This window comes from Ursus maritimus, unplaced genomic scaffold (assembly GCF_017311325.1).
Source record: "Ursus maritimus isolate PB19 unplaced genomic scaffold, ASM1731132v1 scaffold_22, whole genome shotgun sequence".
NCBI lineage: Eukaryota > Metazoa > Chordata > Mammalia > Carnivora > Ursidae > Ursus > Ursus maritimus.
In genome coordinates this window covers 33,722,908-33,743,878 of record NW_024424675.1, presented here as the reverse complement: position 1 = coordinate 33,743,878, position 20,971 = coordinate 33,722,908, and the positions used below count along the sequence as shown (strand labels likewise).

Sequence of the window (20,971 nt, the reverse complement as noted above, 5' to 3'; positions counted from 1 at the left end):
CCAGCAAGTTCAGCTTGCAACATGAGTTGCAGGCGATTGGAAGAGGATAAACCTCTGTCTGTCCCCAGCTCACGTGTCCCTGGGAGCCTCCAGAGCAGGAGGAGTGCCCCAGGGTCGTTGGCATGTGCCATGCCGCACTGCAGTGGGCAGCAGAGATTCGACTCTTCATTCCAAATGGCTGCCGGTCCAGATGTTAACCAGGTTTATGGAAAGTGCTGCTTGAGAGATTGCTGCCGTGCCTGTGCTGCAGATCCCCTGTTTGCTCGCATGCTTGGGTTACCGTTTGAGGGGAAATAAAAAGGGCAAAAACACTCCAGCTCTCAAAAGTCTCCCTTTTTCTTAGCTTTTCTGGAAACAAAAGGCATTTCCCTAATATATTCTTTCTTCCAGTATCTACAAAAGAGATAGTCCTGGTGTATACCCATGAGACATGCATTAAGTTGGCCCCTTCTCTCAATGAAGAGCCTTATTAATGTTACCATTTACACTAAAGATGCGGTATCCAAACCAGCCCCTAACAGTACACAAGTGGATGCAGTGTGTGCACTTTTGTGTGGAATGCAGACAGATATGATCTATTTCATATCTGGTGTCTCTTCGTGGCCCAAATGGATACTCAGTATGGATTTTGCTTTTGCCTCTAAGTAAAAATATCACTTTTCCACAATAAACTACATACCTAAACTACGTACCGTGGTAGACTACGTTTCCTACAATGAACTGAACACTGCTGAGTACAATGAATCCTGGTCTGTACTGGTAGCTCCGCAGGTCACCTGGGATATACCCAACTAACTTACACGTAACATACAGCTGTCTTTCGAGACAAAAACACCTATATTTTGTTCCCCACTTATAGGAAAGAATGGCTGCTGTATGTCTGGTATATGTTGCCCGCACTTGGATGTGAGGAGTGCGTATTTCTGAGCTACCAGGAATAGACGAGAGCTGACTGCTCTGCAGAGTTCAGGCAGTCTGTAGCAGCAAGGTGGTGATTTCAGTGGGGTTCTTTGAGCACTCTGCCGGTGCAGAGGAGCTCAATCTGACGCCACGACTACAGCTACACTACAGCTGTCGGGTGGATGCCCTGGCTGTCCATTGGTCTCGCTGCAGAAGTGACCATATACATTGGTATTCTGTCTGTCCTCTCTTAACACCATAAGGAATGCCTGTAGCTTACAGGTAAATACTGTGTTGATTTTGTGGGTATGTGTGAGTATCCTGAAGAGCTTAAATGAATCCTGCAGAACTTCAGCAGTTCCATATAATGTCTGCTTCCATTATGCTGCATCAAACCATGTTGTAAATGTTGGGAAGTCCCATCTGTGTTGCTTCTCATTGCCCCAGTACACATGGAATACTGAGGGCTAAAAGTTTACATCTAATGGTCAGAATTAGAGGGCGTCCATTGGAAGCTGCGGTTTCCAAGTGGCTTGGAAGGAGGTACAGTGTGTATCCAGTACCCGTGGAGCTCTAATGCGTGTGTTTCTGAACTAGGTAACTTACCAGGAGGAGTATGGAATTTGTAACTATAATGACATTGGCTCCCCTAGTAAAATCCTCTCCCCTCTCTTGTCCCCATGATGCTTATAATCTCTGGATAATGTCTGTGTGTTTTTGCAGGCACCTCCCCCCCAAAAAAAATTAAAAGACAACAAAAAACAAGGCACATTGCAGAATACAGAGTAGTTCCTGTTCTCTTGATTTATGTCATCTTATTAATGATACTTAGCTAAATGCTTTTAACATTTCCAATTGATGATAGGTATTCAACAGACATTGGCCATGTTGAGGAAATAACCATCTCCCCTGCTTGAAATCCAATATACTTATTGCCAGGACATTTAATTAAAAAGATTAATTTCATCCCAACTTAAAATGCAACTCTATAATTACATCTGTAATGGAAGAAATAGCTGTATGCTTTTCTTCTTTTTTTTTAATAGTAGACCCCCCTTGAAAAAAGCATACAAACAATGTTGGAGGGGGCTTTTAAAATGTTCTCCCTACCAGAGACATAAATACAAATATGTCACTTTTATATACCTTTTGAAATATCACCTTCCCCAGGGCGCCTGGGTGGCTCAGTCTGTTAAGCACCTGCCTTTGGCTCAGGTCATGATCCCAGGGTCCTGGGATCGACCCCGAGGACCCCCAGTCTAGTCAGGCTCCGTAGTCAGCAGGGAGTCTGCTTCTCCCGCTCCCTCTGCCCCTCCACCCTGCTCGTGCTCACATGCACGCTCTCGCGCTCTCTCAATAAAATCTTTTCTTAAAAAGTTAAATATCACCTTCCTCAGAAACCATTTCTAAAGTGAGGTTGTTTGGGATGTGGATAGGGCACTAGCTTCCTGCTTTTTTTTACAATAATAGGAGGCACAGTTTGGGCTAATTTAATTTCCATCAAGAATCATTCTTCCCCGTTGGTGCTGTGTCCCTAACTGGGTTCCTCAGCATGTTATTTAACGTGATGAAGTGTCGTACAGTTATGCTTAATAAGGTTCAGGGAAGAAGGATGTTCACGTTTAGTAAGATCTGTTCTGAGCCCCATCTAACCTGAGCAGAGTCCCAGTTTTTTACCTTTAAGAGTAAAAATTTAAAAACTCTAAAGCCAGACCAATTTGAATATTATATTCAAAACAGAACACTTAACATTCTGATCATCACACTGATCATGTATTGTCTCTTATGGTATACCAATAGGGCAGAAGGAAAATGGAATAAGTAGGCAAGATGGATGAATAGTTAGCCTGGAAGAGGCTAATCATTTTTCTAAGGGTGAGCACTGGATATCACTCTTTGAGTACATACTTCCAGTCAGAGCCTTGAAGTAATTCCAAATATACCAGTCTGTTGACAACTGCCAAACTGCCTTCATTTGGCAACCCTAATCAGTTATGTGTCCCCAGCCATAGGGAATGCATTGTTCATGGGCGGGGGGGAGTGTATTTGTGGCAAATATTTTCCTTAAGTTGTACTTTTATGTCTTCACTGCTGCTCCTTTTAATTAAATTGTTTCTAAGCGTGCTGGCAAGACCTTTGTAACACTTTGTTTTGCTGGACGTTAACCTTGAGTGTCAAAACGCCTAAGTATCTTTGGGAGTTTTCACAGGATTATCACCTCTTCAGATGTCTCTGTAAGCCACAGTTCTGCTGGCATTGCTCTCTGTTCAGTAATGTGCCTCCCTAATGACTCCAGCTGTCAGTGTGTAATTCTGACAATATTGGTCCAGCCAAGCACAGAACTCTACATCAGGGATCCCTGCTCTGGATCAAATTTCGGCCTGAACTCTCATCATTTAACCCTTGGACCACTTCATTGGACTCTTGAGTACATCGCTTAGTTGCCATGTAAGTTGTCTAGCATTGGTGCTAGGCACTGGACCTTACCTTCTTCAGAGACTGGACCGTGATTCTGGTTGTACCTCAGATGTTCTCAGTTTCTATCTTCAGCTCAACACCCTGGCAATCCGGATCTTGGAGCATACCCCTACACAGATGTGGCCTCCAAGTGAAACTCTATTTCCTACACCTTCCTGTCTGACATTAAAAAGAGCAAATAGAACTAATTTGTCTACATCAAAAGCTCTGCAGAGAATTTTCCCCGTGTATTTGTTAAAGATGTTAGGCTTGGTGCCTCTTTGGTGAAAGTCACTGGGGATTGACTCATCAGAAATATCCTAGCTGTAGACAAGTTTCTTATGTGGCTCAAGATCACTTCTATCTACCGGTACTAATTCCTTTGATAACCACTGTTCCTCGGGTATGAGACAGCGCTAGCTCTAGGTGGGCCTCACAAGTTAAGATTCCAGGCTGTGATTACCTCCACACTAACACTTGAAGAACAGCCGTCGGTTCTCAAAAGTGCCACCTCTACCAACAGAAAAGTCCTATTTGTGCTTGAGAAAATCATCAGCGTGCTTCCTAGGGAGAAGCATGGACACTTACAAAATTTGGATCTGTGAAGTGTGATACCTCATTGCACCCCATATCCTACCAGCACCTAATGGCAAAATTCTGCACAAGTCTGTTGTCTCTGTTTCTCACAGTAGCACATGGAGCCATCATGGTGGGGGATCAACATCACACAGCAGCCAGCCACTTTAGATCATGATATTTGTGGACAGTATCTGTGACAGAACAGAAGTACCAACAGCTATTGAAGATTTTTTTTTCAGGAGGGGGGGGGAAAGCTGGCCCTTCCAAGGAAAATATTCCAGTGAATGGAAAGGAGATGCTGACAAAAAAGGACAGAGGCCTTCCTGCCTGACATTCTGTAGAGCCAAGGCCAAAGAACACCATCCTGGGCTTGAAGTTTCAGTCTCTGGAGGAGGAGGAGCTCAAAGTCCATCACAGACTTCCAAGACGATCATCTGTCAGTTCTTACTCTGTAGGCTCTCAAACGCCTCGTGCTCTGCACATGTCTGGTCCCCGGAAGAGAAGCTGTTCTGCCAGAAGCACATCACTTACCACCTGAGCCGTGGCTTTTCCCTTCACCCACCCTTCTCTTACCTCTCAAATGTTTCCAAATGATATGACTGTATTTCTCTCAAGGCAAAGAGCATTTGGCTTTTTCCCCCCAGCTGAATAGATGAGAAATTTATAACAATTCTAGTGATGTTTGTCATCTGCCTTCCGTTTGTGGACTCCAGTGCTGAAATTTATTTAACTGGTTCAGTTTAAAAGGTTCAGTTTCTTTTTAACTTCTAGTGACCTGGTACCTGAGGGTACACTGCATTGGGTCTCCCGTAAAACACTCTCGTGCCATGGGATGAAATTGTGAACCGTATTATGCTCCAGAAACTTGCTTTTAACCCACTTGTTACCTAAGGTCAAGCATCTCATTCAGAGTCTTCCTCCTTGTGCACTCTGAATCCTGCACCCTGTACCTCCCTTTTGTTAGCTGGTTCTTGTTTTGAGAAAGATGTTGGGGCCAGCAGCAGGAGCCCTTCTGTTCTGAGGAGATCTTTGTTTGGGTCCTAAAGTGAACCTAAAAGGTTTTTTGTTTTTGTCTCTAGAAGAACAGCTTCTGCCATACTGCTCATCTTTTGGAGAAAGGAGACAAGCTTTGCCTTTTCATATTATTATCTTCTCTGTTCCTACTTCCACCGTTCCTTTGGTCTTTCCCCCTTGTGAATATCACCTTTTCTACATTTTACCCAGAAGGCAATTGAGGGAATTGGTAGTTTTGTTGCACATGGACTTTAGATTCATTGAGGGAAAGGGAATGCTTGCCTTCTCACACTGGAAGCATGAACCGAGACTTTGGGAATCTAGGGTTATGGTCAGCCTCCAGGGATGGACTCTTAACAGGTAAGTAAGGTATTTCAGTGGATTCAAAAGAATGAGAACAATATGGCATTCGTAATCATCCTGAGGCTGTGAATAACGCGCTGTGACTCGGTGTTCTTAGCCATATCCCCATCCCTCATTTCCACCACCCGAAGGCTTTGTGTGTGGTCTGTGGTCTTATCAGGTTCATGGTATCTCTCATCCCTGACTGCCAAGAACACTTGAAATCTGATTCTACCTCTAACGACTACTTCTGACTTCTCCCCAAGGCAGGTTTATCTGCCAGTCATTAGTCCAAAAATACTTAGAGTTGTCTCTTCCCATAGGATCCTGACTGCTTGCCCACATTATATACTGTATCAAATGTTACACATGTGAGGAAGATTATATGACATAATAAGAAAAAACAAAGAATCTTGGCTAGTCTGCACTTTAATAGGAAAAATGTTTAGCGCCTCCTCATTTAAACTCTCTGATCTCCCATATGATTGCTCCCACAAATCAAGAGTACTTGTGAGCCTTAAAATATATGACAGGGACTTTTCATAGATGCAGAATTGGCATTTAAATTATTTTTGCTGTGCCCATGTGGATGAAGTAAAATTGAGGCTTTCCCCCAGGCTTGATGGCATTGTGATGGCCGCCTAATATGGGTAATCATGGTAGATGATAAAAGTTTAAGCAAGATATGACACCTGCTCATAAGAGGCTTATAGTTTGGTTGAATAATTCGATTCATTAAACATTTACTGAACTCCATGCTGTTGTCCTAGGGATCCAAAGACTTCAGGAGAGCTTACTCTTGAGTAGAGAAGCCATGTAAAGAGATAATTACGGAACTGTGTGATAAGTGCAGTGATAGAAATACGTACAGATGCAGGAGCATCTGCTGCATGCCAGACATTATAAACCTACATGGTGGGTTTATAGTGGAGAGTCAAGCTGACAGTCCTTGTCCTCATAGGCTCACAGTCTAGTAGAGCAGACAGATGTTATACACAAGTAAATAGGTATGGCAAATTGTGATAAATGACAAGTAAAAACAGGGCTGTGAGAAAATGTGGCCAGGATTTAAGGGCAGAAAATAAACTTTTAGACTCTTAGAATCAGGGGTAAGAGACACATATGCTGAGACATAGAGAATGAGTATGGATCTGTTCTTGCTGCTCAAGTAGAGGCATCAGGAAAAGCCTCGGCTAGTTACAGCGGAAAGGCCAGCGTGGCAAGATAGTGGTGAACTTCAGAGGGGAGGGGGTGAGGTTGGAGAAGACAGGACCATGCAGCACCTGACTAGCCTTACTGGAGATTTTGGATTGAATTCTGAAAACTGTGGGAAACCAGTGAAAGATTTTTTTATATGTATGTGAGAGATTAGAATAATACGGAGAAAGATTAGAAAAGAGGCGAGAGCAGAAACGGGGGAAGTCTTTCCCCATGGTAGAAGTCTCTTGCTGTGGTTTTAGGGAAAGGTCATTATGGGTTGGCCTTCAGCAGTACTAACGGAAATAAAGAACCATGGACAGAAGTGATACTAATTACAGAGAAAGAATGAACAGAATTTGAAAATGTGATTGAAGAGCGGATGGGGCTTTGGAAAAGATGACATTCACTTTCCTGGCTTGAGCAACTGAGTAGGTAGGTGTGCCATTTATTGAGATGGAAAGGGCTGGAGGAGGAGCATATTTGTTGGGGAAGTTCAAGAGTTCAGGGCAGATTTTATGGAGGTGGTAATCCTTAAAGTAGGTCAAACAAGAAGACACTGTTGTGAAAAGGTAAATATCAGATAGAGATGAGTAATAGAAACAGTAAGTGCTCTAGGAGCTGAGCAGCAGGAAAGATCAACAGTTATTAGGGATATTAGAGAAGATCTCTTTGAAGATTTGGGACATGAACTTTCCTATGAGGATTGGGTGATACTTGCATTAGTGCAGGAAAAATATTCTAAGTTGAAAAACCCTGTGAACAGAAATCCTGAAGCAGATAGGATCATGTGAGTTAAGTCATAAGATCAAGGAATGGGGGAGCAGTAGTAGTTGGGAAGGGTCCAGATTTGTTAGGGAGGGGTACCTAGAAATGTGATTGTCAAGCTGCAATTGGTAACAGGTGGAAATTTGAATGGTTAATGTTTATGTGTTGAATGAATTGAAATGTGGAAGATTGGTTTTTGGTTTGGTTTGGTTTTGCTTTGTTTTGGAAATTTGTTGGTATCAAGCATAAAAATAAGGGTTTGGATTAAACTTGTGAATCCAGTAGGAATGAAAAAGAAAAGTGAACAGGATTCAAGTGACTTAATGGGGAAAGGAAAGGAAGAATCAACGTTAGCTTTCAAGAACTTAAACCTTGGCAACTAGGAAGATGATTTTCGGCAGAAGTGAAAAAGTCAGGAATGGGACTAAAAAGTGGGTTGAATAAGTTTAATTTTAGATATGTTGAGGTTTAGTTTCCAATGGGATGGAATATTTCATGAAGAATATTGAATGAAAGCAGCCCAAACTTGTCTGTTCAAAAAAAAAGAAAAACGGGTTCTGCATTAAACTCGGATTGAGAAAGACCACTACTCAATAACTAGGTTGAGAAGACAGAGAGGCTGAGTGTTCTTATACTTTACTGTGTGTGTCATATTGTACTTTTTCTTTTTTTTCCCTTAATTTGATAATCCTGCTAGATATTTTAAGTGAGGTTTTCTGTACTTCGGAACAACGATGATCACTGTTACTTTGTATGAGATTGTGCATTTGCTCCTTTTTTTTCTTCATGAGTCTTGTCCCTTACTGGTCCCTCCAACTTTCCCCCCTTTTAAAATCTCTTTCAAACATGTTTGGTGGGAGAAAACAGGTTCTAGGGGAAAGATACTTCCACTTTGAAAACCTGTGGAGATTGAGATGATAGCGTGGCATGCGTGAAGAATACCGTTACTCCCTGACAAATACTGTGACCCCAGTCAAAACCTTTGGCTTTGGGTCATACATTCTTCTTTTGATGTCCTAATCTTTTGGGATCCTGGAACCTACTAGTCTTTATTTGCTGACCAGATGGATGACTGTCTAAAATTTTAGTCATGTTCTCACTGTTTGGCTGCCGTGGTTTAGGGAAAAATGCTTGGAGAGGGTGGGGACTTCCTCCAATAAAGAGCTGAAGGGTTGGCTACCTTCAATTTCTTTGTCTTAGCTCCTCCTTGCTACCTCCCACAGAGATCCATATGGCTTTGGAGACGGTCGAGATACAAGACGTGATAGATCCCCAATCCGAGGAAGTCCAAGGAGAGAGCCCAGGGATGGCAGAAATGGCCGGGATGCCCGTGATAGCAGAGCCATGCGAGACCCCCGAGACTTGCGGGACCACAGAGATAGCAGAGACATTCGGGATCACAGAGACAGCAGAAGTATGCGTGATGCTCGGGACATGAGAGACCTTAGAGACTTTCGTGATCTAAGAGACTCTAGGGATTTTCGAGATCACCGGGACCCCATGTACGACAGATACAGAGATATGAGAGATTCCCGAGAGCCCATGTACAGGTACATATACAGCTATCTGCTTGGATTTTTGTTGGTTTTTTTATGACAGTCTTTTTTATGGGTGTTCTGCTGAACTAATTGAAGGCTCTGTAAGGGCAGTGACTTTATCAGCCTTATATGTCCGATGTCTAGCAAGTGGCAGATGTGCTACTCAATAAATATTTGCTGCATGTGTGAATGTTTGATGAATTATGCTTAGCGAATGAATCTGGATCTCTCCATGTGACCTGTGAAAGGCAGCATTGTGCAAATGGGAAAAAAAGATGGAATTGTTTTGGCAGTGCAGAAACAGGGAAAATGTACACATGGCCAGTAGGTCCGGAAAAAACACTCGGCATCACTAGTCAAAAGGAAAATGCAAATCAAAGCCCCAGTGGGCTACCCCGTCATACCTGCTAGGTTGGCTGTAATCATTTATTAAGGAAAACAACAAAAGAAAGTAACAAGTATTGGCAAGGTATGGAGAGAAAGAACCCTCATACATTGTTGGTAGTCATGTAAAATATTGTGGCTGCTGTGAAGAATGGTTGGTGGGAGGTTCCTCAAAACATTAAATGCAGCAGAATTACTCGGACCCATCAGTTCCACTCCCCGGTATACACCCAAGAGAACTGAAAAGAGGGACTCAAACAGATACTTGTATGTAAATGTGCATAGCAGCACTCTTCACAGTAGCTGAAAGGTGGACAAAATCCAAATGTCCATCAAAAGATGAATGAATAAAAAAAGTGATACATCCACACAGTAGACTGTTATTCAGCCATAAAATGGAAGGTAATTCTGACACCTGCTACACCAAGGATGGACTTTGAAAACATAATGCTAAATGAAATAACCCAGACAGACTCAAAAGAACAAATACTGTATAATTCCACTGACATGAAATATCTAGAGAAGGCAAATTCATGGAGACAGAAAATAGATTAGCGGTTACAGGGAGGGAAGTGAAGAGTTCCTGCTTGAAGGGTACAGAGTTTCTGTTTTGGGTGTTCCATTCAAGGTGATGAGAAATTTATTTGTGTATTTAAATGAAGTATTTATATGTATGTATGTATTTTAAACCATAGTTTTTTTAAAAAACACAGGCAAAGGAGATGGGGAAGCATCAAAATTAATATCAGTAGTTACGATCAGTTATTTTGCATTTACTTTAAGCCAAGGACTGTTCAGAGAGCTTTCTGCACATCCCCCCAGTCATTTTGCGAAGCAGGCTAACATCGCCACAGCCACAGAGCTGCTAAGCGGTGAATCTCAGAAACAAACCTCATTTGTCTAATTCCAAAGTCCTGCCTTACTGTGCTGCTTCCTCACAGAGGAGTGGGTGTTGAAGAATTCTCTGTATCTGAGTTTTGCAGCATAAGTGAGTTTCAACTTTGTGCGAATCTCTTTCACTTTTCAGGAGAGAAAGCTCTTATGACCGATACCTGCGAATGGATGACTATTGCAGGAGGAAGGAGGACGCTTACTTTGACCGCTACAGAGATAGCTTTGATGGACGAGGCCCTCCAGGCCCAGAAACTCAGTCTCGTGCAAAAGGTAAAGCAGCAGTTTATTTCTGTTACTAGTGAAAGACTTGACAAATGAAACAGAAAACATAAAACCAACTGGAAAGGGACTAATGTCTTGATGAAGCAGTCCACAAAAAGAAGAAATACAAATACCCTGCTAATATGTAGGGAAATTCAGCTTGAAAATTATTTATAAAATGCAAATTAATACCGTCATCTGGTTTAGTCATGTAACAAGAAGAAATGATTATGAGATTCCAGCAGTAAGAAATGAACAAAAGATTGGAGCTAAAGAGGGTTAAGTGCTTGCTTTTTGCCTGTTAACAAAATAACTACAACTGTTTACACTGTCTGTGCATCATGTGGGTTTTCTGTTTTATATAGAATTTTCATCTAACAGTATCTCTTTTTTAGATAAAGACGAACATTTTTTTCAAAGCCTCATTTTTCTCGGTACATCTTTAAAGACTTCTTAAATTATTTCATAGTTGAATGAAGAATCTCATTTTTAATTTGTAATAAAACTTTACTGAATGATTTCTTTTTTTTTCAGAACAAATTACAAATACCTGTCAATAAGGGTCTTCAATAGTTGTCCTCAAAGTATAAATTAGAATAATAACAAAATACCATCTTTTACCTACCAATTTGGCAGGAATTTTCAAAAATGAGAATACCCAGTGTTGACTAAGATGTGGAGAAATAGCACTGGGTGATCCACCCCTGTGAAGGAATAAGTCAGGAACAGCCTCTCTAGAGTAACAGCCTCGGTGTAGTGTGTATCAGATGACACACTAAAGTGCCCATGCCCTCTAATCCAACCATTCCATTTCAGTGAATTTATAATAGTAAGAAACAATAATACTGGCTATTTTTAGGAGGTAGTCCAGAAGAGTAATTCAGAGAGAGAGTATGTGTATGTTATGACCTTGGCCTACAAGTAGTTTGGGATTCACAATAGTCACAAAATAAATGTGACTTATTTTTATAGAAAGTCACAGTCCATATTTCAGTTTTCCTTGTTGGTGTCTTACAGAGCGTTTGAAACGTGAGGAACGGCGTAGAGAAGAACTTTATCGTCAATATTTTGAGGAAATCCAGAGACGTTTTGACGCTGAGAGGCCTGTTGATTGTTCAGTGATTGTGGTCAACAAGCAGACTAAGTAAGAATCCTTTGGCTATTTCTCCTGAGTAAGGAGAAAGTTTAGAAGAGAAATTAAGACTTCCTTTGGCAGCTCTACCCACTGAATTTGGGCTGTGTGTTCTAGCATTGCTCTCCTGTGTTTAGCCAGAGTTTTGTCAGTTGTGGCTTGACAAAAAAGCTCTTGCAAACTGGCTTAGGCCCCAAAGGGAAATTTTCAGTTTGCTTGACTGGGAACTTTGGGTATGGCCACATCCTGGGTCAAACCATGTCATCAAGACTTGGTCTCTGTGTCACCTTCATTCTCAGGCGTGCTTTCTACTTGAAAAGGCAGAAGGGCACTAACCCTAGATGTTTATCTTAGCAGAAGCTTCTTTCCCAGTCCTTCCACCTAAAGGCCTGGAATTATTTCTCGCTGGACTGATCCCTGAGCCAGCAGCATTGTGTTGACTGACGAGGGCTGGGTTATGTACCCATTCCTAGAGCTAAAGGTGGAATGAGGCCTGTGGAATCATGTGGACTGCGTAGAAGGGTGCTTTCCCGAAGGAAGATGGAAGAGGGACTATATGGTGGTCATGTAGAGCAGTAGATCCCCCTTAATGGAAAAACCCCAAGTCCCCAGTGCTTTGGGAGGCACGTGTCTCTGCATTTGTCAGCCAAGCCTTCTTTGTGAAGGTGCATGATCTTGCAGAACTGTTAAGAGACCATTCTGGCCAATCCAGAGTTCACAGTACCTTTTTGCGCGCCTGTTTTCACCTTTCCTGAAGACTGAGCGGAAAGGCTGAAGGGATCATAGCAGCATGCAGGCTTGGCACTAGCTGTGTTCCCTTTCCCCAGGTGGTTAGCAAATAACTTCATGTGTTTTCTAGCAGTTTGGGGTTAAAGAGCTAATTTCAAGGCAGAGACTAGGGAAATAGGTGTTGAGACACCAAGCAGCAGGCAGAGTTCCCAGGCTCTGGGCTGCCTTGTTTAGAAATAGATACTGCTTTAACTGTAGATAGCTTTTTTTTCCTGACACGTGAGAATAGCTGTCGTTCTCTGAGCACCTACTCTACCACCCTTTGCTAGGCACTTTACTTAAATTATTTTTAATCTCACACTCATCATGTTACGTGTATATTCATTCAGTTCATCTCTTTTACATATGGCGAAGCTAGGTACTGGGGCTGTAATTGTGAGTATGCACGCAGGGCCCCTTCCTTTCGTGGAGCTTACAGCCTAGTCAGGCAGATGACAAAAATGGATGTATTGGTGATGAGCCCTAGGAGAAGAAATACATCAAGGATCTAATTTAGGTTGGAGAGAAGGTCAAGGGAATGACATGAACTGAGCCATATCTTCCTGTTCTATTGGTAAAGAAACAAGTTTGTAAGAGGTTAAGGAATTTGCTTAAATCTTCACAGATTTGTAAGTAAATGATAAGGCTGGTATCCAGACTTATCTCTGTAGCATTAAAGCCCATGGTTTTTTTCCATTATATTATGCAGCCGCCCCAAAGACAGATACATGCCAAAGTCTTAGGCAGCAGGATGGTGTCTAAGGAAGGACCACTGGACTACAGGACCAAGAGAAGGACCTGGGTACTAAGTACTGTGCTGTTGGCAACTTATGTGTGACCATTCTGAGCTAGTCATAACCATTCTGAACTAGTAAAAGAGAAGGTATTGGTCTAGATTCTTGGAGTCTGAAGAGAGCACTAGGGAGACACTGGATACACTAAGATTTGAACTCCCCTTAGGAGCACACACTGTAGCTGGAGTGCAGCAATGTACAGACTGAGTGTTGGTCAGGGAGTACTACCTGGATACTGTTTGTTTTACAGAGATTATGCTGAATCTGTGGGGCGGAAGGTACGAGACCTAGGCATGGTAGTAGACTTGATCTTCCTCAACACAGAGGTGTCACTGTCACAAGCCTTGGAGGATGTTAGCAGGGGTGGATCTCCTTTTGCTATCGTCATCACCCAGCAGCACCAGATTCACCGTTCCTGCACAGTCAACATCATGTTTGGAACCCCACAAGGTACAGAGGCCTGAGTGGGTCAGATTTCCAGAGGCAGTCATTAATTCTTTCTTTCTTTCTTTTCTTAAAGATTTTATTTCTTTATTTGACAGAGAGAATGCAAAGCGAGAGAGAGAGAGAGCACGCACGCCCACGCACAAGTAGGGGGAGGGGCAGAGGGAGAAGCAGTCTCCCCAATGAGCAGGGAGCCCGATGTGGGGCTCGATCCCAGAACCCCAGGATCATGACCTGAGCCGAAAGCAGACGCTTAACCAGCTGAGCCACCCAGATGCCCCCCATTAATTCTTTTCATGCCTTACTCAGAAGAAGCAGGTTTGGGCAAATGACTTATTGGTCAGCTCAAAAATGGCAGGGCCCTTTTCTAAGCACACTGGAGGAGATTTGCACGGTCACTTTCTTGTCCGATACTTTCAGTGGGTACGGTTCTGGGCCTGCTGTATAGAAGACGTGTTTAGCCCGTAGGTAGAGACAGTGGGATGCTGGCGGATATTGAACAACTAGTTCTGGGGAGGGGGCAGGAGGCAGTGTGGTTTACAGCATTTGCTGATCGCCATGGTGTAAATGCTCCCACTGTGTCCTATTTCAAGCCACCAGCATGAAGTCACTTCAGAAGAGAGGCCACCATCGGCTCTCGCCCTGAAAACAGGTGCTGGCGCATCTCTGGGGTGCACTGCCCTGAGTGCAGTGTAGTCCTGGCTCTCGCCAGACTTCGTGATAAGGGACAGAGAACACGGCAGGCGATGAGGATACTATCTGCAAGTGTGCTAGAGAAGTAGAAGGGGCAGGAGAGCAGGGAGGAGGCCCTGGAAGTCCTCGAAGCCCTTCCCTGGAGTCGCTTTTAGCACTTCGCACTCAGAATGTTGGGACTCGGCCAACTGATGTCCTGGTCGTTGCTCCTCCGGTGCAGACTTTTCCCTTTTCCCGCCACACACGGAATCTCTTTGCCTGACAGTTGGACCCATAATCATAAGCTACATGAGGCTTTCCGCCAGGTCATTTGGTCGTTTGTCTTTCTGAGGAATAGTTCTCAGGATGTGTGAGGACATTTATGTAAAGTTCTGAGGCTTCTCACCCCCCATAAGTCATGTTGCCCACAAGCGAGGAGAGGAGGTTATTTAGGGTTACATTTGATCTTAGTCCATGACCTTCGAACTGGTGAATTCACAAACAGTAGGCCGGCTCTATCCCCAGCATCCCAGTGGAGAGCCAGGCTTTACAGAAGGCCTTTTTTGGCCCCCTGCGGCCTGCCTCCCATGGTTATTCCCTATGTGGTCTTTTTGAATCTGTGGGAGACTATCATGTTTCTTTGATTTTTGCTACAAGTCTGTGATCTAGGAATTCCCCCAAAGAACCAGCTCTGTGAGAGGTGTGTGTTCCCCACCAAAGAAATCTATTCACTTATCTTCCCAGCCTTCATCTCCGCCCCCCCCCATCCCAAGGCTTTTTGTCACCAAAATGGTTTTCTTGTGGGTTTGAGGATAGGAAAGGCCTGGTAGAGTCCAGCAGGTGGGCACTCCGGTGTGTCAGGGGAGAAAATAACTCCTGTCGTTCTCTCCTGTAGAGCATCGCAACATGCCCCAGGCAGACGCCATGGTGCTGGTGGCCCGAAATTATGAGCGCTACAAGAACGAGTGTCGGGAGAAGGAACGTGAGGAGATTGCCAGACAGGCAGCCAAGATGGCCGATGAAGCCATCCTGCAAGAAAGGGAGCGCGGAGGCCCCGAGGAAGGGGTGCGCGGGGGGCACCCTCCGGCCATCCAAAGCCTCCTCAACCTCCTGGCAGATAATAGGTACCTCACTGCCGAGGAGACCGACAAGATCATCGACTACCTGCGAGAGCGGAAGGAGCGCCTCATGAGGAGCAGCGCCGACTCTCTGCCTGGTGAGCTACGTGGCAGGGCCGAGGTGAAGTTCTGACTCTGCATTTCTCTAACCCCCAGGCTCTGTTGGGAGGGTGGCAGGCCCAGGCTCTTTGAGGGGTAAGGGGAGCGAGCCCACGCCCTGGGTTCTCCCACGGGCTGTCCTTGCTGATGTAATGATAACTTAAGATTTGGGTACTGATTTCCAGTCCCTGTAGCGAACGTGGTGATGGGTGGGCTGGGGTTGCTGGCCACCTGGTAACGCAGATGGATGATGCCCTTTTGTCCTTAAGTTGTTCTCTGGGGCACCCAAGCTGTTTCCTGGAGACAGCACATACCGTGAAGTAGCTCCCTGGGAGATTGATGTTATAGTCTGTGCATTATGTGATTGATGTGATCAGTGATTGTTGTTCTTCCCTGGCTGCTAAGCCGCCTGCCCACGGAGGGTACTTTCAACTGCATACCTCCGCCTTCTGTCTTTTAGGCCCGATTTCCCGCCAACCACTCGGGGCGACCTCGGGTGCCTCGCTGAAGACACAGCCAAGCTCCCAACCGCTCCAGAGCGGCCAAGTGCTCCCCTCTGCTACACCCAATCCAGCTGCACCCCCCACCTCCCAGCAAGAGCTTCAGGCCAAAATCCTCAGCCTCTTCAATAGTGGTACGGTTATGGCCAATAGCAGCTCTGCGTCCCCCTCAGTTGTTGCCGGAAACACCCAGAACCAGAATTTTTCCACAGCACCGAACAGCCAGCCTCAGCAAAGATCACAGGCCTCTGGCAATCAGCCTCCAAACATTTTGGGACAGGCGGGATCTGCTCGGAACATGGGCCCCAGGCCTGGGGCTCCTTCCCAAGGGCTCTTTGGCCAACCTTCCAGTCGCCTGGCATCTGCCAGCAACATGGTTAGCCAGAGGCCTGTGTCTTCCACAGGTATCAACTTTGACAATCCAAGTGTACAGAAGGCTCTGGACACCCTGATCCAGAGTGGCCCTGCTCTCTCCCACCTGGTTAGCCAAACCACAGCACAGGTGGGGCGGCCCCCGGCCCCGATGGGATCTTATCAGAGGCATTACTGAGGCTCAGTCTCTCAACTGTCCCCAGTCCCGTCATCCCCTGGCCTCCCACCTACTGCGTTCAGATAGAGTTATTTGGAAGATGTTCTCTGCGCCTCTCCAGGTCTACATCGAATGTTTCTACCACCTGCTCTCTCTTCTGCCCGAGGCTGTGTTGCTTATTCCTTCCAGAGTCAGAATTTATACTGCATTTGGGGGTGTATCTTTTTCTGTTGTTTCTGGTTTTTGTTTTGTAGGAAATAAATATCTCTGGGGTCACTTGGGCAGTATAGGTGTCTGGGCTCAATTTATATGTCACGGGTTTCTCTGGTCTCTCTGTCCGCTGGATCTGGGGGTGGGGGGGGGCAGGAGGAAGCCAAGCCCGATCGGCTGAGTTTGGAACGGCACTTTCGTGTCATTCGCCACCGCCTTTGTTCATTGTGAATCTACCAAGGTGTTCCAGCTTCGCTCAAGCTCCGGTCTGCAGCTCCTGCCTAGGGTTGCAGAGGACCAGCGTGGGCTTGGCCAGCACGGTGCCGTCGTCGTGCCTCCCATCCCACATGTATGGCATCTGCTTGAGGATTCATAGATCAGCTGCTCTGGAGTTGTCGAGAAGTATCCGTGGCAGCCACAGAAGCATGCACTTTTCTGCAGCATCCAGGATTGTTGGTTTAGGGCTTTCTTTTCTTTTCTTTTTTTTCTTTTTTTTTTTCTTCATTTCATTGGAGGATCTCCAATGGGCTGAACAGCTCCAGTCACCAGCAGTTCAACAAGAACTGTGAATCTGGACCCTGACCACTCTCACCCCCTTAACATTTCTGTCAGCCTCTCCCTCTCCAGGCCAGTTTCATGGAGGCTCTGAGAAGGCAGCTCCAGACTCTGGCACGGGACACCCATTTCTTTCAGTGATTGTTTTGAGCTTTTGGCTCAGAAATCAGGTTATTTTCATCTGGATTCTTACTCTGTTTTCTGAGAAGCAGGAGGTAGGGACCATTTTGATGTCAGACTTCTGGTAGCTGGACATATCCTTGATACAGGTGGCTGTTGATAACTTTTGAGCCAGAGTGAAATTATTAGAGGGAGGACTTCTGGCTGCTGCTCTAAATGGAGCCAAAGGAAGCTGCCCTCTCCCTAGGGATGGTGCTCGTTAGAGCCCTGTGGATCGCAGTCTCAAGGGGCCGCTGGCAGGGACGAGGGAGCGCAGTGACTTGGCTGAGTCCCTGCCAGTGGCTGAGCAAACAATGATTTCAAAAATTCAAGGTCCCCAGGCGGCAGCGTTTTATGTTCTGACCTGTTTGTGTTATAGAGTGTTTTTTTTCCTCTTTGGAATTCTGTGTTGTTAATAAGATGAGATGATTACTTTTTAATTAAAATGAAAAAGTAAAACCTGTGTTGTCTTTCTGGGGTGTGAGTGTCTGCAGGGGCGTCCCCTCCCAAGGTCAGAAGGTGAGGGTCCCTGATGGAGCCTTGACTGCTTTCGGACTGCCGTGAGGTCTGCCCCCTCTTGTCCTCCTGTGGTCAGGCCTGAAGACCTAACCCTGGGCTTTCCTCATGCATCCCACCTGCTTAGGAGCTGTGATAACAGTGCAGAGCTTCAGAGCGCCGGCTCAGGATGCCGTGTTACACATCCGTGTTCGCGGTACTCAGTGTGGCGGCAGGCTTACCCTCTTACTCGAGGGAAAGAAACCGGGACCCTGAGGAGTCATTGCTGGCCACTAGCCAGGGGAGTGGGGCACTCTTCTGTTTTGATTTCGTCCCCGTTGCCACCCTCTGTTCTGCCCCGTTATGTGAGGAGCTGGCAGAACCACAGAGTCATAGAAGCTGTGGGAGCCTGGAGGAGCGTTGAATAGCCAGACCCGCCAGGCGGGTGCGGCGAAGTGACTGGCACGAGGCCTCCAGTGGGCTGGGGACAGCGCTGAGCCTGACCTGTTGAGTGCTTGTTCTCAGGATGATGGCAGCGCTGTCCACGACAGGGCCCCACAGCTGCCGGAACACAGCCCACGCGGCCAAACCTTGAGGACCAGCCCAGCCCCCTTCTGCCAGTGACAGGGTTTGATGAGGTGGCGAGGCTCCTGAAGAGCCACCCCTCTTCCCACCTACTCACCCTTTCCCCTCGAGTGTCCAAACAACACACCTCAGGCTGTGAAGGGTATAATAAAATTATTTTTATTGCATTTTGTGCAGACGGGAGTCTAAAAAATACAGTAAAAGCTGTAAAGCATTAAATGGGAGCATTCAACAATAAAGGAAAGAACCAACGCGCTCCTTTCCGTATTGGCACAAAGAACACAAGATCAATACTGAGGCAGAATGCAGAATACTGAAACACACTGAAAATTAAAGGCAGGCCTAATAATAGTAATAAATAATCTTGATTTGGTTTGCAACCTCTCCTATTTACAAGGGTTTTCAACTTCATTGCATTGCCCTGCACATAGATCGTCTAAAACAAAAGCAACACTAGTTATCACTACAAGGCTATTGAAATATTGCACTCGGAATAAAAGTCACTTGAATGGACATGAAACATCTAGCTACAATGATTATAAAGATAGTTTGATGAATGACTTGTGATAACATTCATAACAAATATTGCACATGTAGCACAGAAAACTCGGGTTTTATGGGACATTTGTCTTCATCAACGGAAACTTTGCTCTTGCCAACCAGACATTTTGGGCCCAGAGAGTGCAACTTTGGTTCCCTAATTGGTGTTGTTACAGCCCCCTTCCCCTTCTGCCCAGCCCACCACTTTAGCCTGGGATGTTCAGGCCCCCAGGGTTCTCTGAGGGCGGTCTTTAGGAAGATGCAGGGGGGGCGGGGGGCGGGGGGCTGGTGCCTTAGTACTTCCAACTTTCTGAAGAGTCTATCTGGCCCCCTCATCAAATCTCAGAGGGCTTGGCCTAACAGGCAGCTATCCAGACCTACCCCCAGCCACACCTGACCCCGTCTATAGATGGCAACAGCTCCAGCTCTCTGCCTTGGGCTCAAAGGGAAGGAGGTGGTGAGGTCAGGAGTACCCAGTAGCCCCAGCTCTGGGAGGTGGGCAGGTCTTCTAACTAGGTGCAAATGTCAGGGCCCTGGGGCTGGAGGTACCGAACCCAGTCCCAGAGGGCGCTGGAACGAGCATGCAGTGCCTGTCCCCCTTAGTAACGTGCCCCGGGGGAAGGGAACCCGCCCAATGCGCCTTCTCCAGGGATAGAGGGCGCCTCTGACCGGGCTGCTTGGAGCAAAAGCGCCACGGACTGGAGTTGGAGAAGCCAAAGGCCTTGGGTCCTAGTTGGAGGAGGGCAGAGAGGCGCTAAGAACAAAGCACATGGCGACTCTAGCCCTCCCCCAGGCCCAGGTGCCTGGGAGACGCAGCTAGAGGCCGCTGCTGGGCAGCGAGGCCCGGCCTCGGGACGCGGAGAAGGCGGCTGAGTCCCCGAGGCCGGAGCTGCCAGCTGCCGGATAGGGACAGGAGAGGGAACATCAGGGGCAGCGCTGGAGCCTCCCCGGTGGGTCTGGCCCCTAAACCCAAATCGCTCCCCCTCCTCCCTCGCCTGTCCCAGGGACGCAACTCCGGGGAGGGGACGCCCTCCAGCTCCCCGGTTTCAGTCTTTGGCGAGGAGCCATGTGATAGGGGGAGCAGGCGACAAGCCGACGAGGAGCGCCGCCTGCTCCCCCAGCGAAGGCACGGGGGCGGGGCTTCCTGGGTCCCACCCCACCCCCGAGGAGCCCCTCCCCTGTCCCGGCTCCTGCTCGCCGGGAGCGGAGAAGAGGCCGCACGCTTCCCAGCAGCCGCTGGGAGGCGGATCCAGAAAAGCCGGACACTGCTCTCACCCCATCTCCGAAAAGAACTCGCGGGAAGGTCGGAAGCCAGGGGCGCGCGGGAAGGGCGAGGAGGCGAGAGCGGGGCGGGGATGCCGAGGGGCCAGGACCGCGACTCCCGCCTGGGCCGAAAGCACTTTTGCTCCCAAACTCGCGGACGTCCAGGAAAACCCAGCCTCCCGAGGCCACCGCCTCCCCCGGGCGCCCCCAGCGGGAGAGCTCGACAGCGGCGAGCAGAGAAGTCCGTTGCGCTTCTAGTCACAGAAATATGGGGACGTTAAAAATACACGCGATGTCTCCTGTACACTATGTATAGGCGCGGCCCCGCGCGGAGGGGCTGCGGATCCGGCCGAGCGCGGCCTCCCCACCGCGCGCCCTCGGGCCGCCGGGAGCCGAGCCCGCGACGGGGCGCCGAGGAGGACCGGGTGGGGCGGGGGAGGGGACGGGGCCGCGAGGCCCGCCGGGGCTCCTCTCGACCCCGCGCCTCCGCTCCCCGCGCCTCCCCGGCCTTATTGCAGCGTCTCCTCCCGCGGGGCAAGGCCGGGCCCGCGGAGCGACGCGCCAAAGGGGCGCTCGAGCTCCCGCCTCCGCGCGGGGCTGTCCTCTCCGAGTCAGCCCCGAGTGGCGTGGCCTCCGGGCTTCAGGCAGCGAGGGAAGGGGCCAGGGCGCGGGCACAGGGTCTGTATGTAAACGGTGACAGCGGCGGGGGGCGCGGCGAGGGCTCCGGGGCCGCCGGCCGGGCGCGCTCGGGCCCGGGTGGCAGGTCCTGGCTCT

At 47.3% G+C, this 20,971-nt stretch overlaps 1 protein-coding gene across 4 annotated transcripts in view; it reads left to right on the top strand.

The window, feature by feature from the left end:
* The window catches only part of NCOA5 (nuclear receptor coactivator 5), a 29,687-nt gene extending 11,919 nt beyond the window's left edge, over positions 1–17,768 (top strand). For 2 of the 4 annotated variants that reach the window (XM_040638411.1, XM_040638410.1), the window contains 6 exons: positions 8,481–8,807; positions 10,207–10,343; positions 11,352–11,478; positions 13,279–13,478; positions 15,040–15,360; positions 15,822–17,768. In XM_040638411.1, coding sequence (XP_040494345.1) covers positions 8,602–8,807; positions 10,207–10,343; positions 11,352–11,478; positions 13,279–13,478; positions 15,040–15,360; positions 15,822–16,411 — 1,581 coding nt within the window. In that variant the 5' untranslated portion in view covers positions 8,481–8,601 and the 3' untranslated portion in view covers positions 16,412–17,768. Of the gene's footprint in view, positions 1–6,244; positions 8,808–10,206; positions 10,344–11,351; positions 11,479–13,278; positions 13,479–15,039; positions 15,384–15,821 lie in introns of those variants that run through there. The other 2 variants (XM_040638413.1, XM_040638412.1) reach the window with 2 other exon arrangements.
* The last annotated feature ends 3,203 nt before the right edge of the window (positions 17,769–20,971 follow it).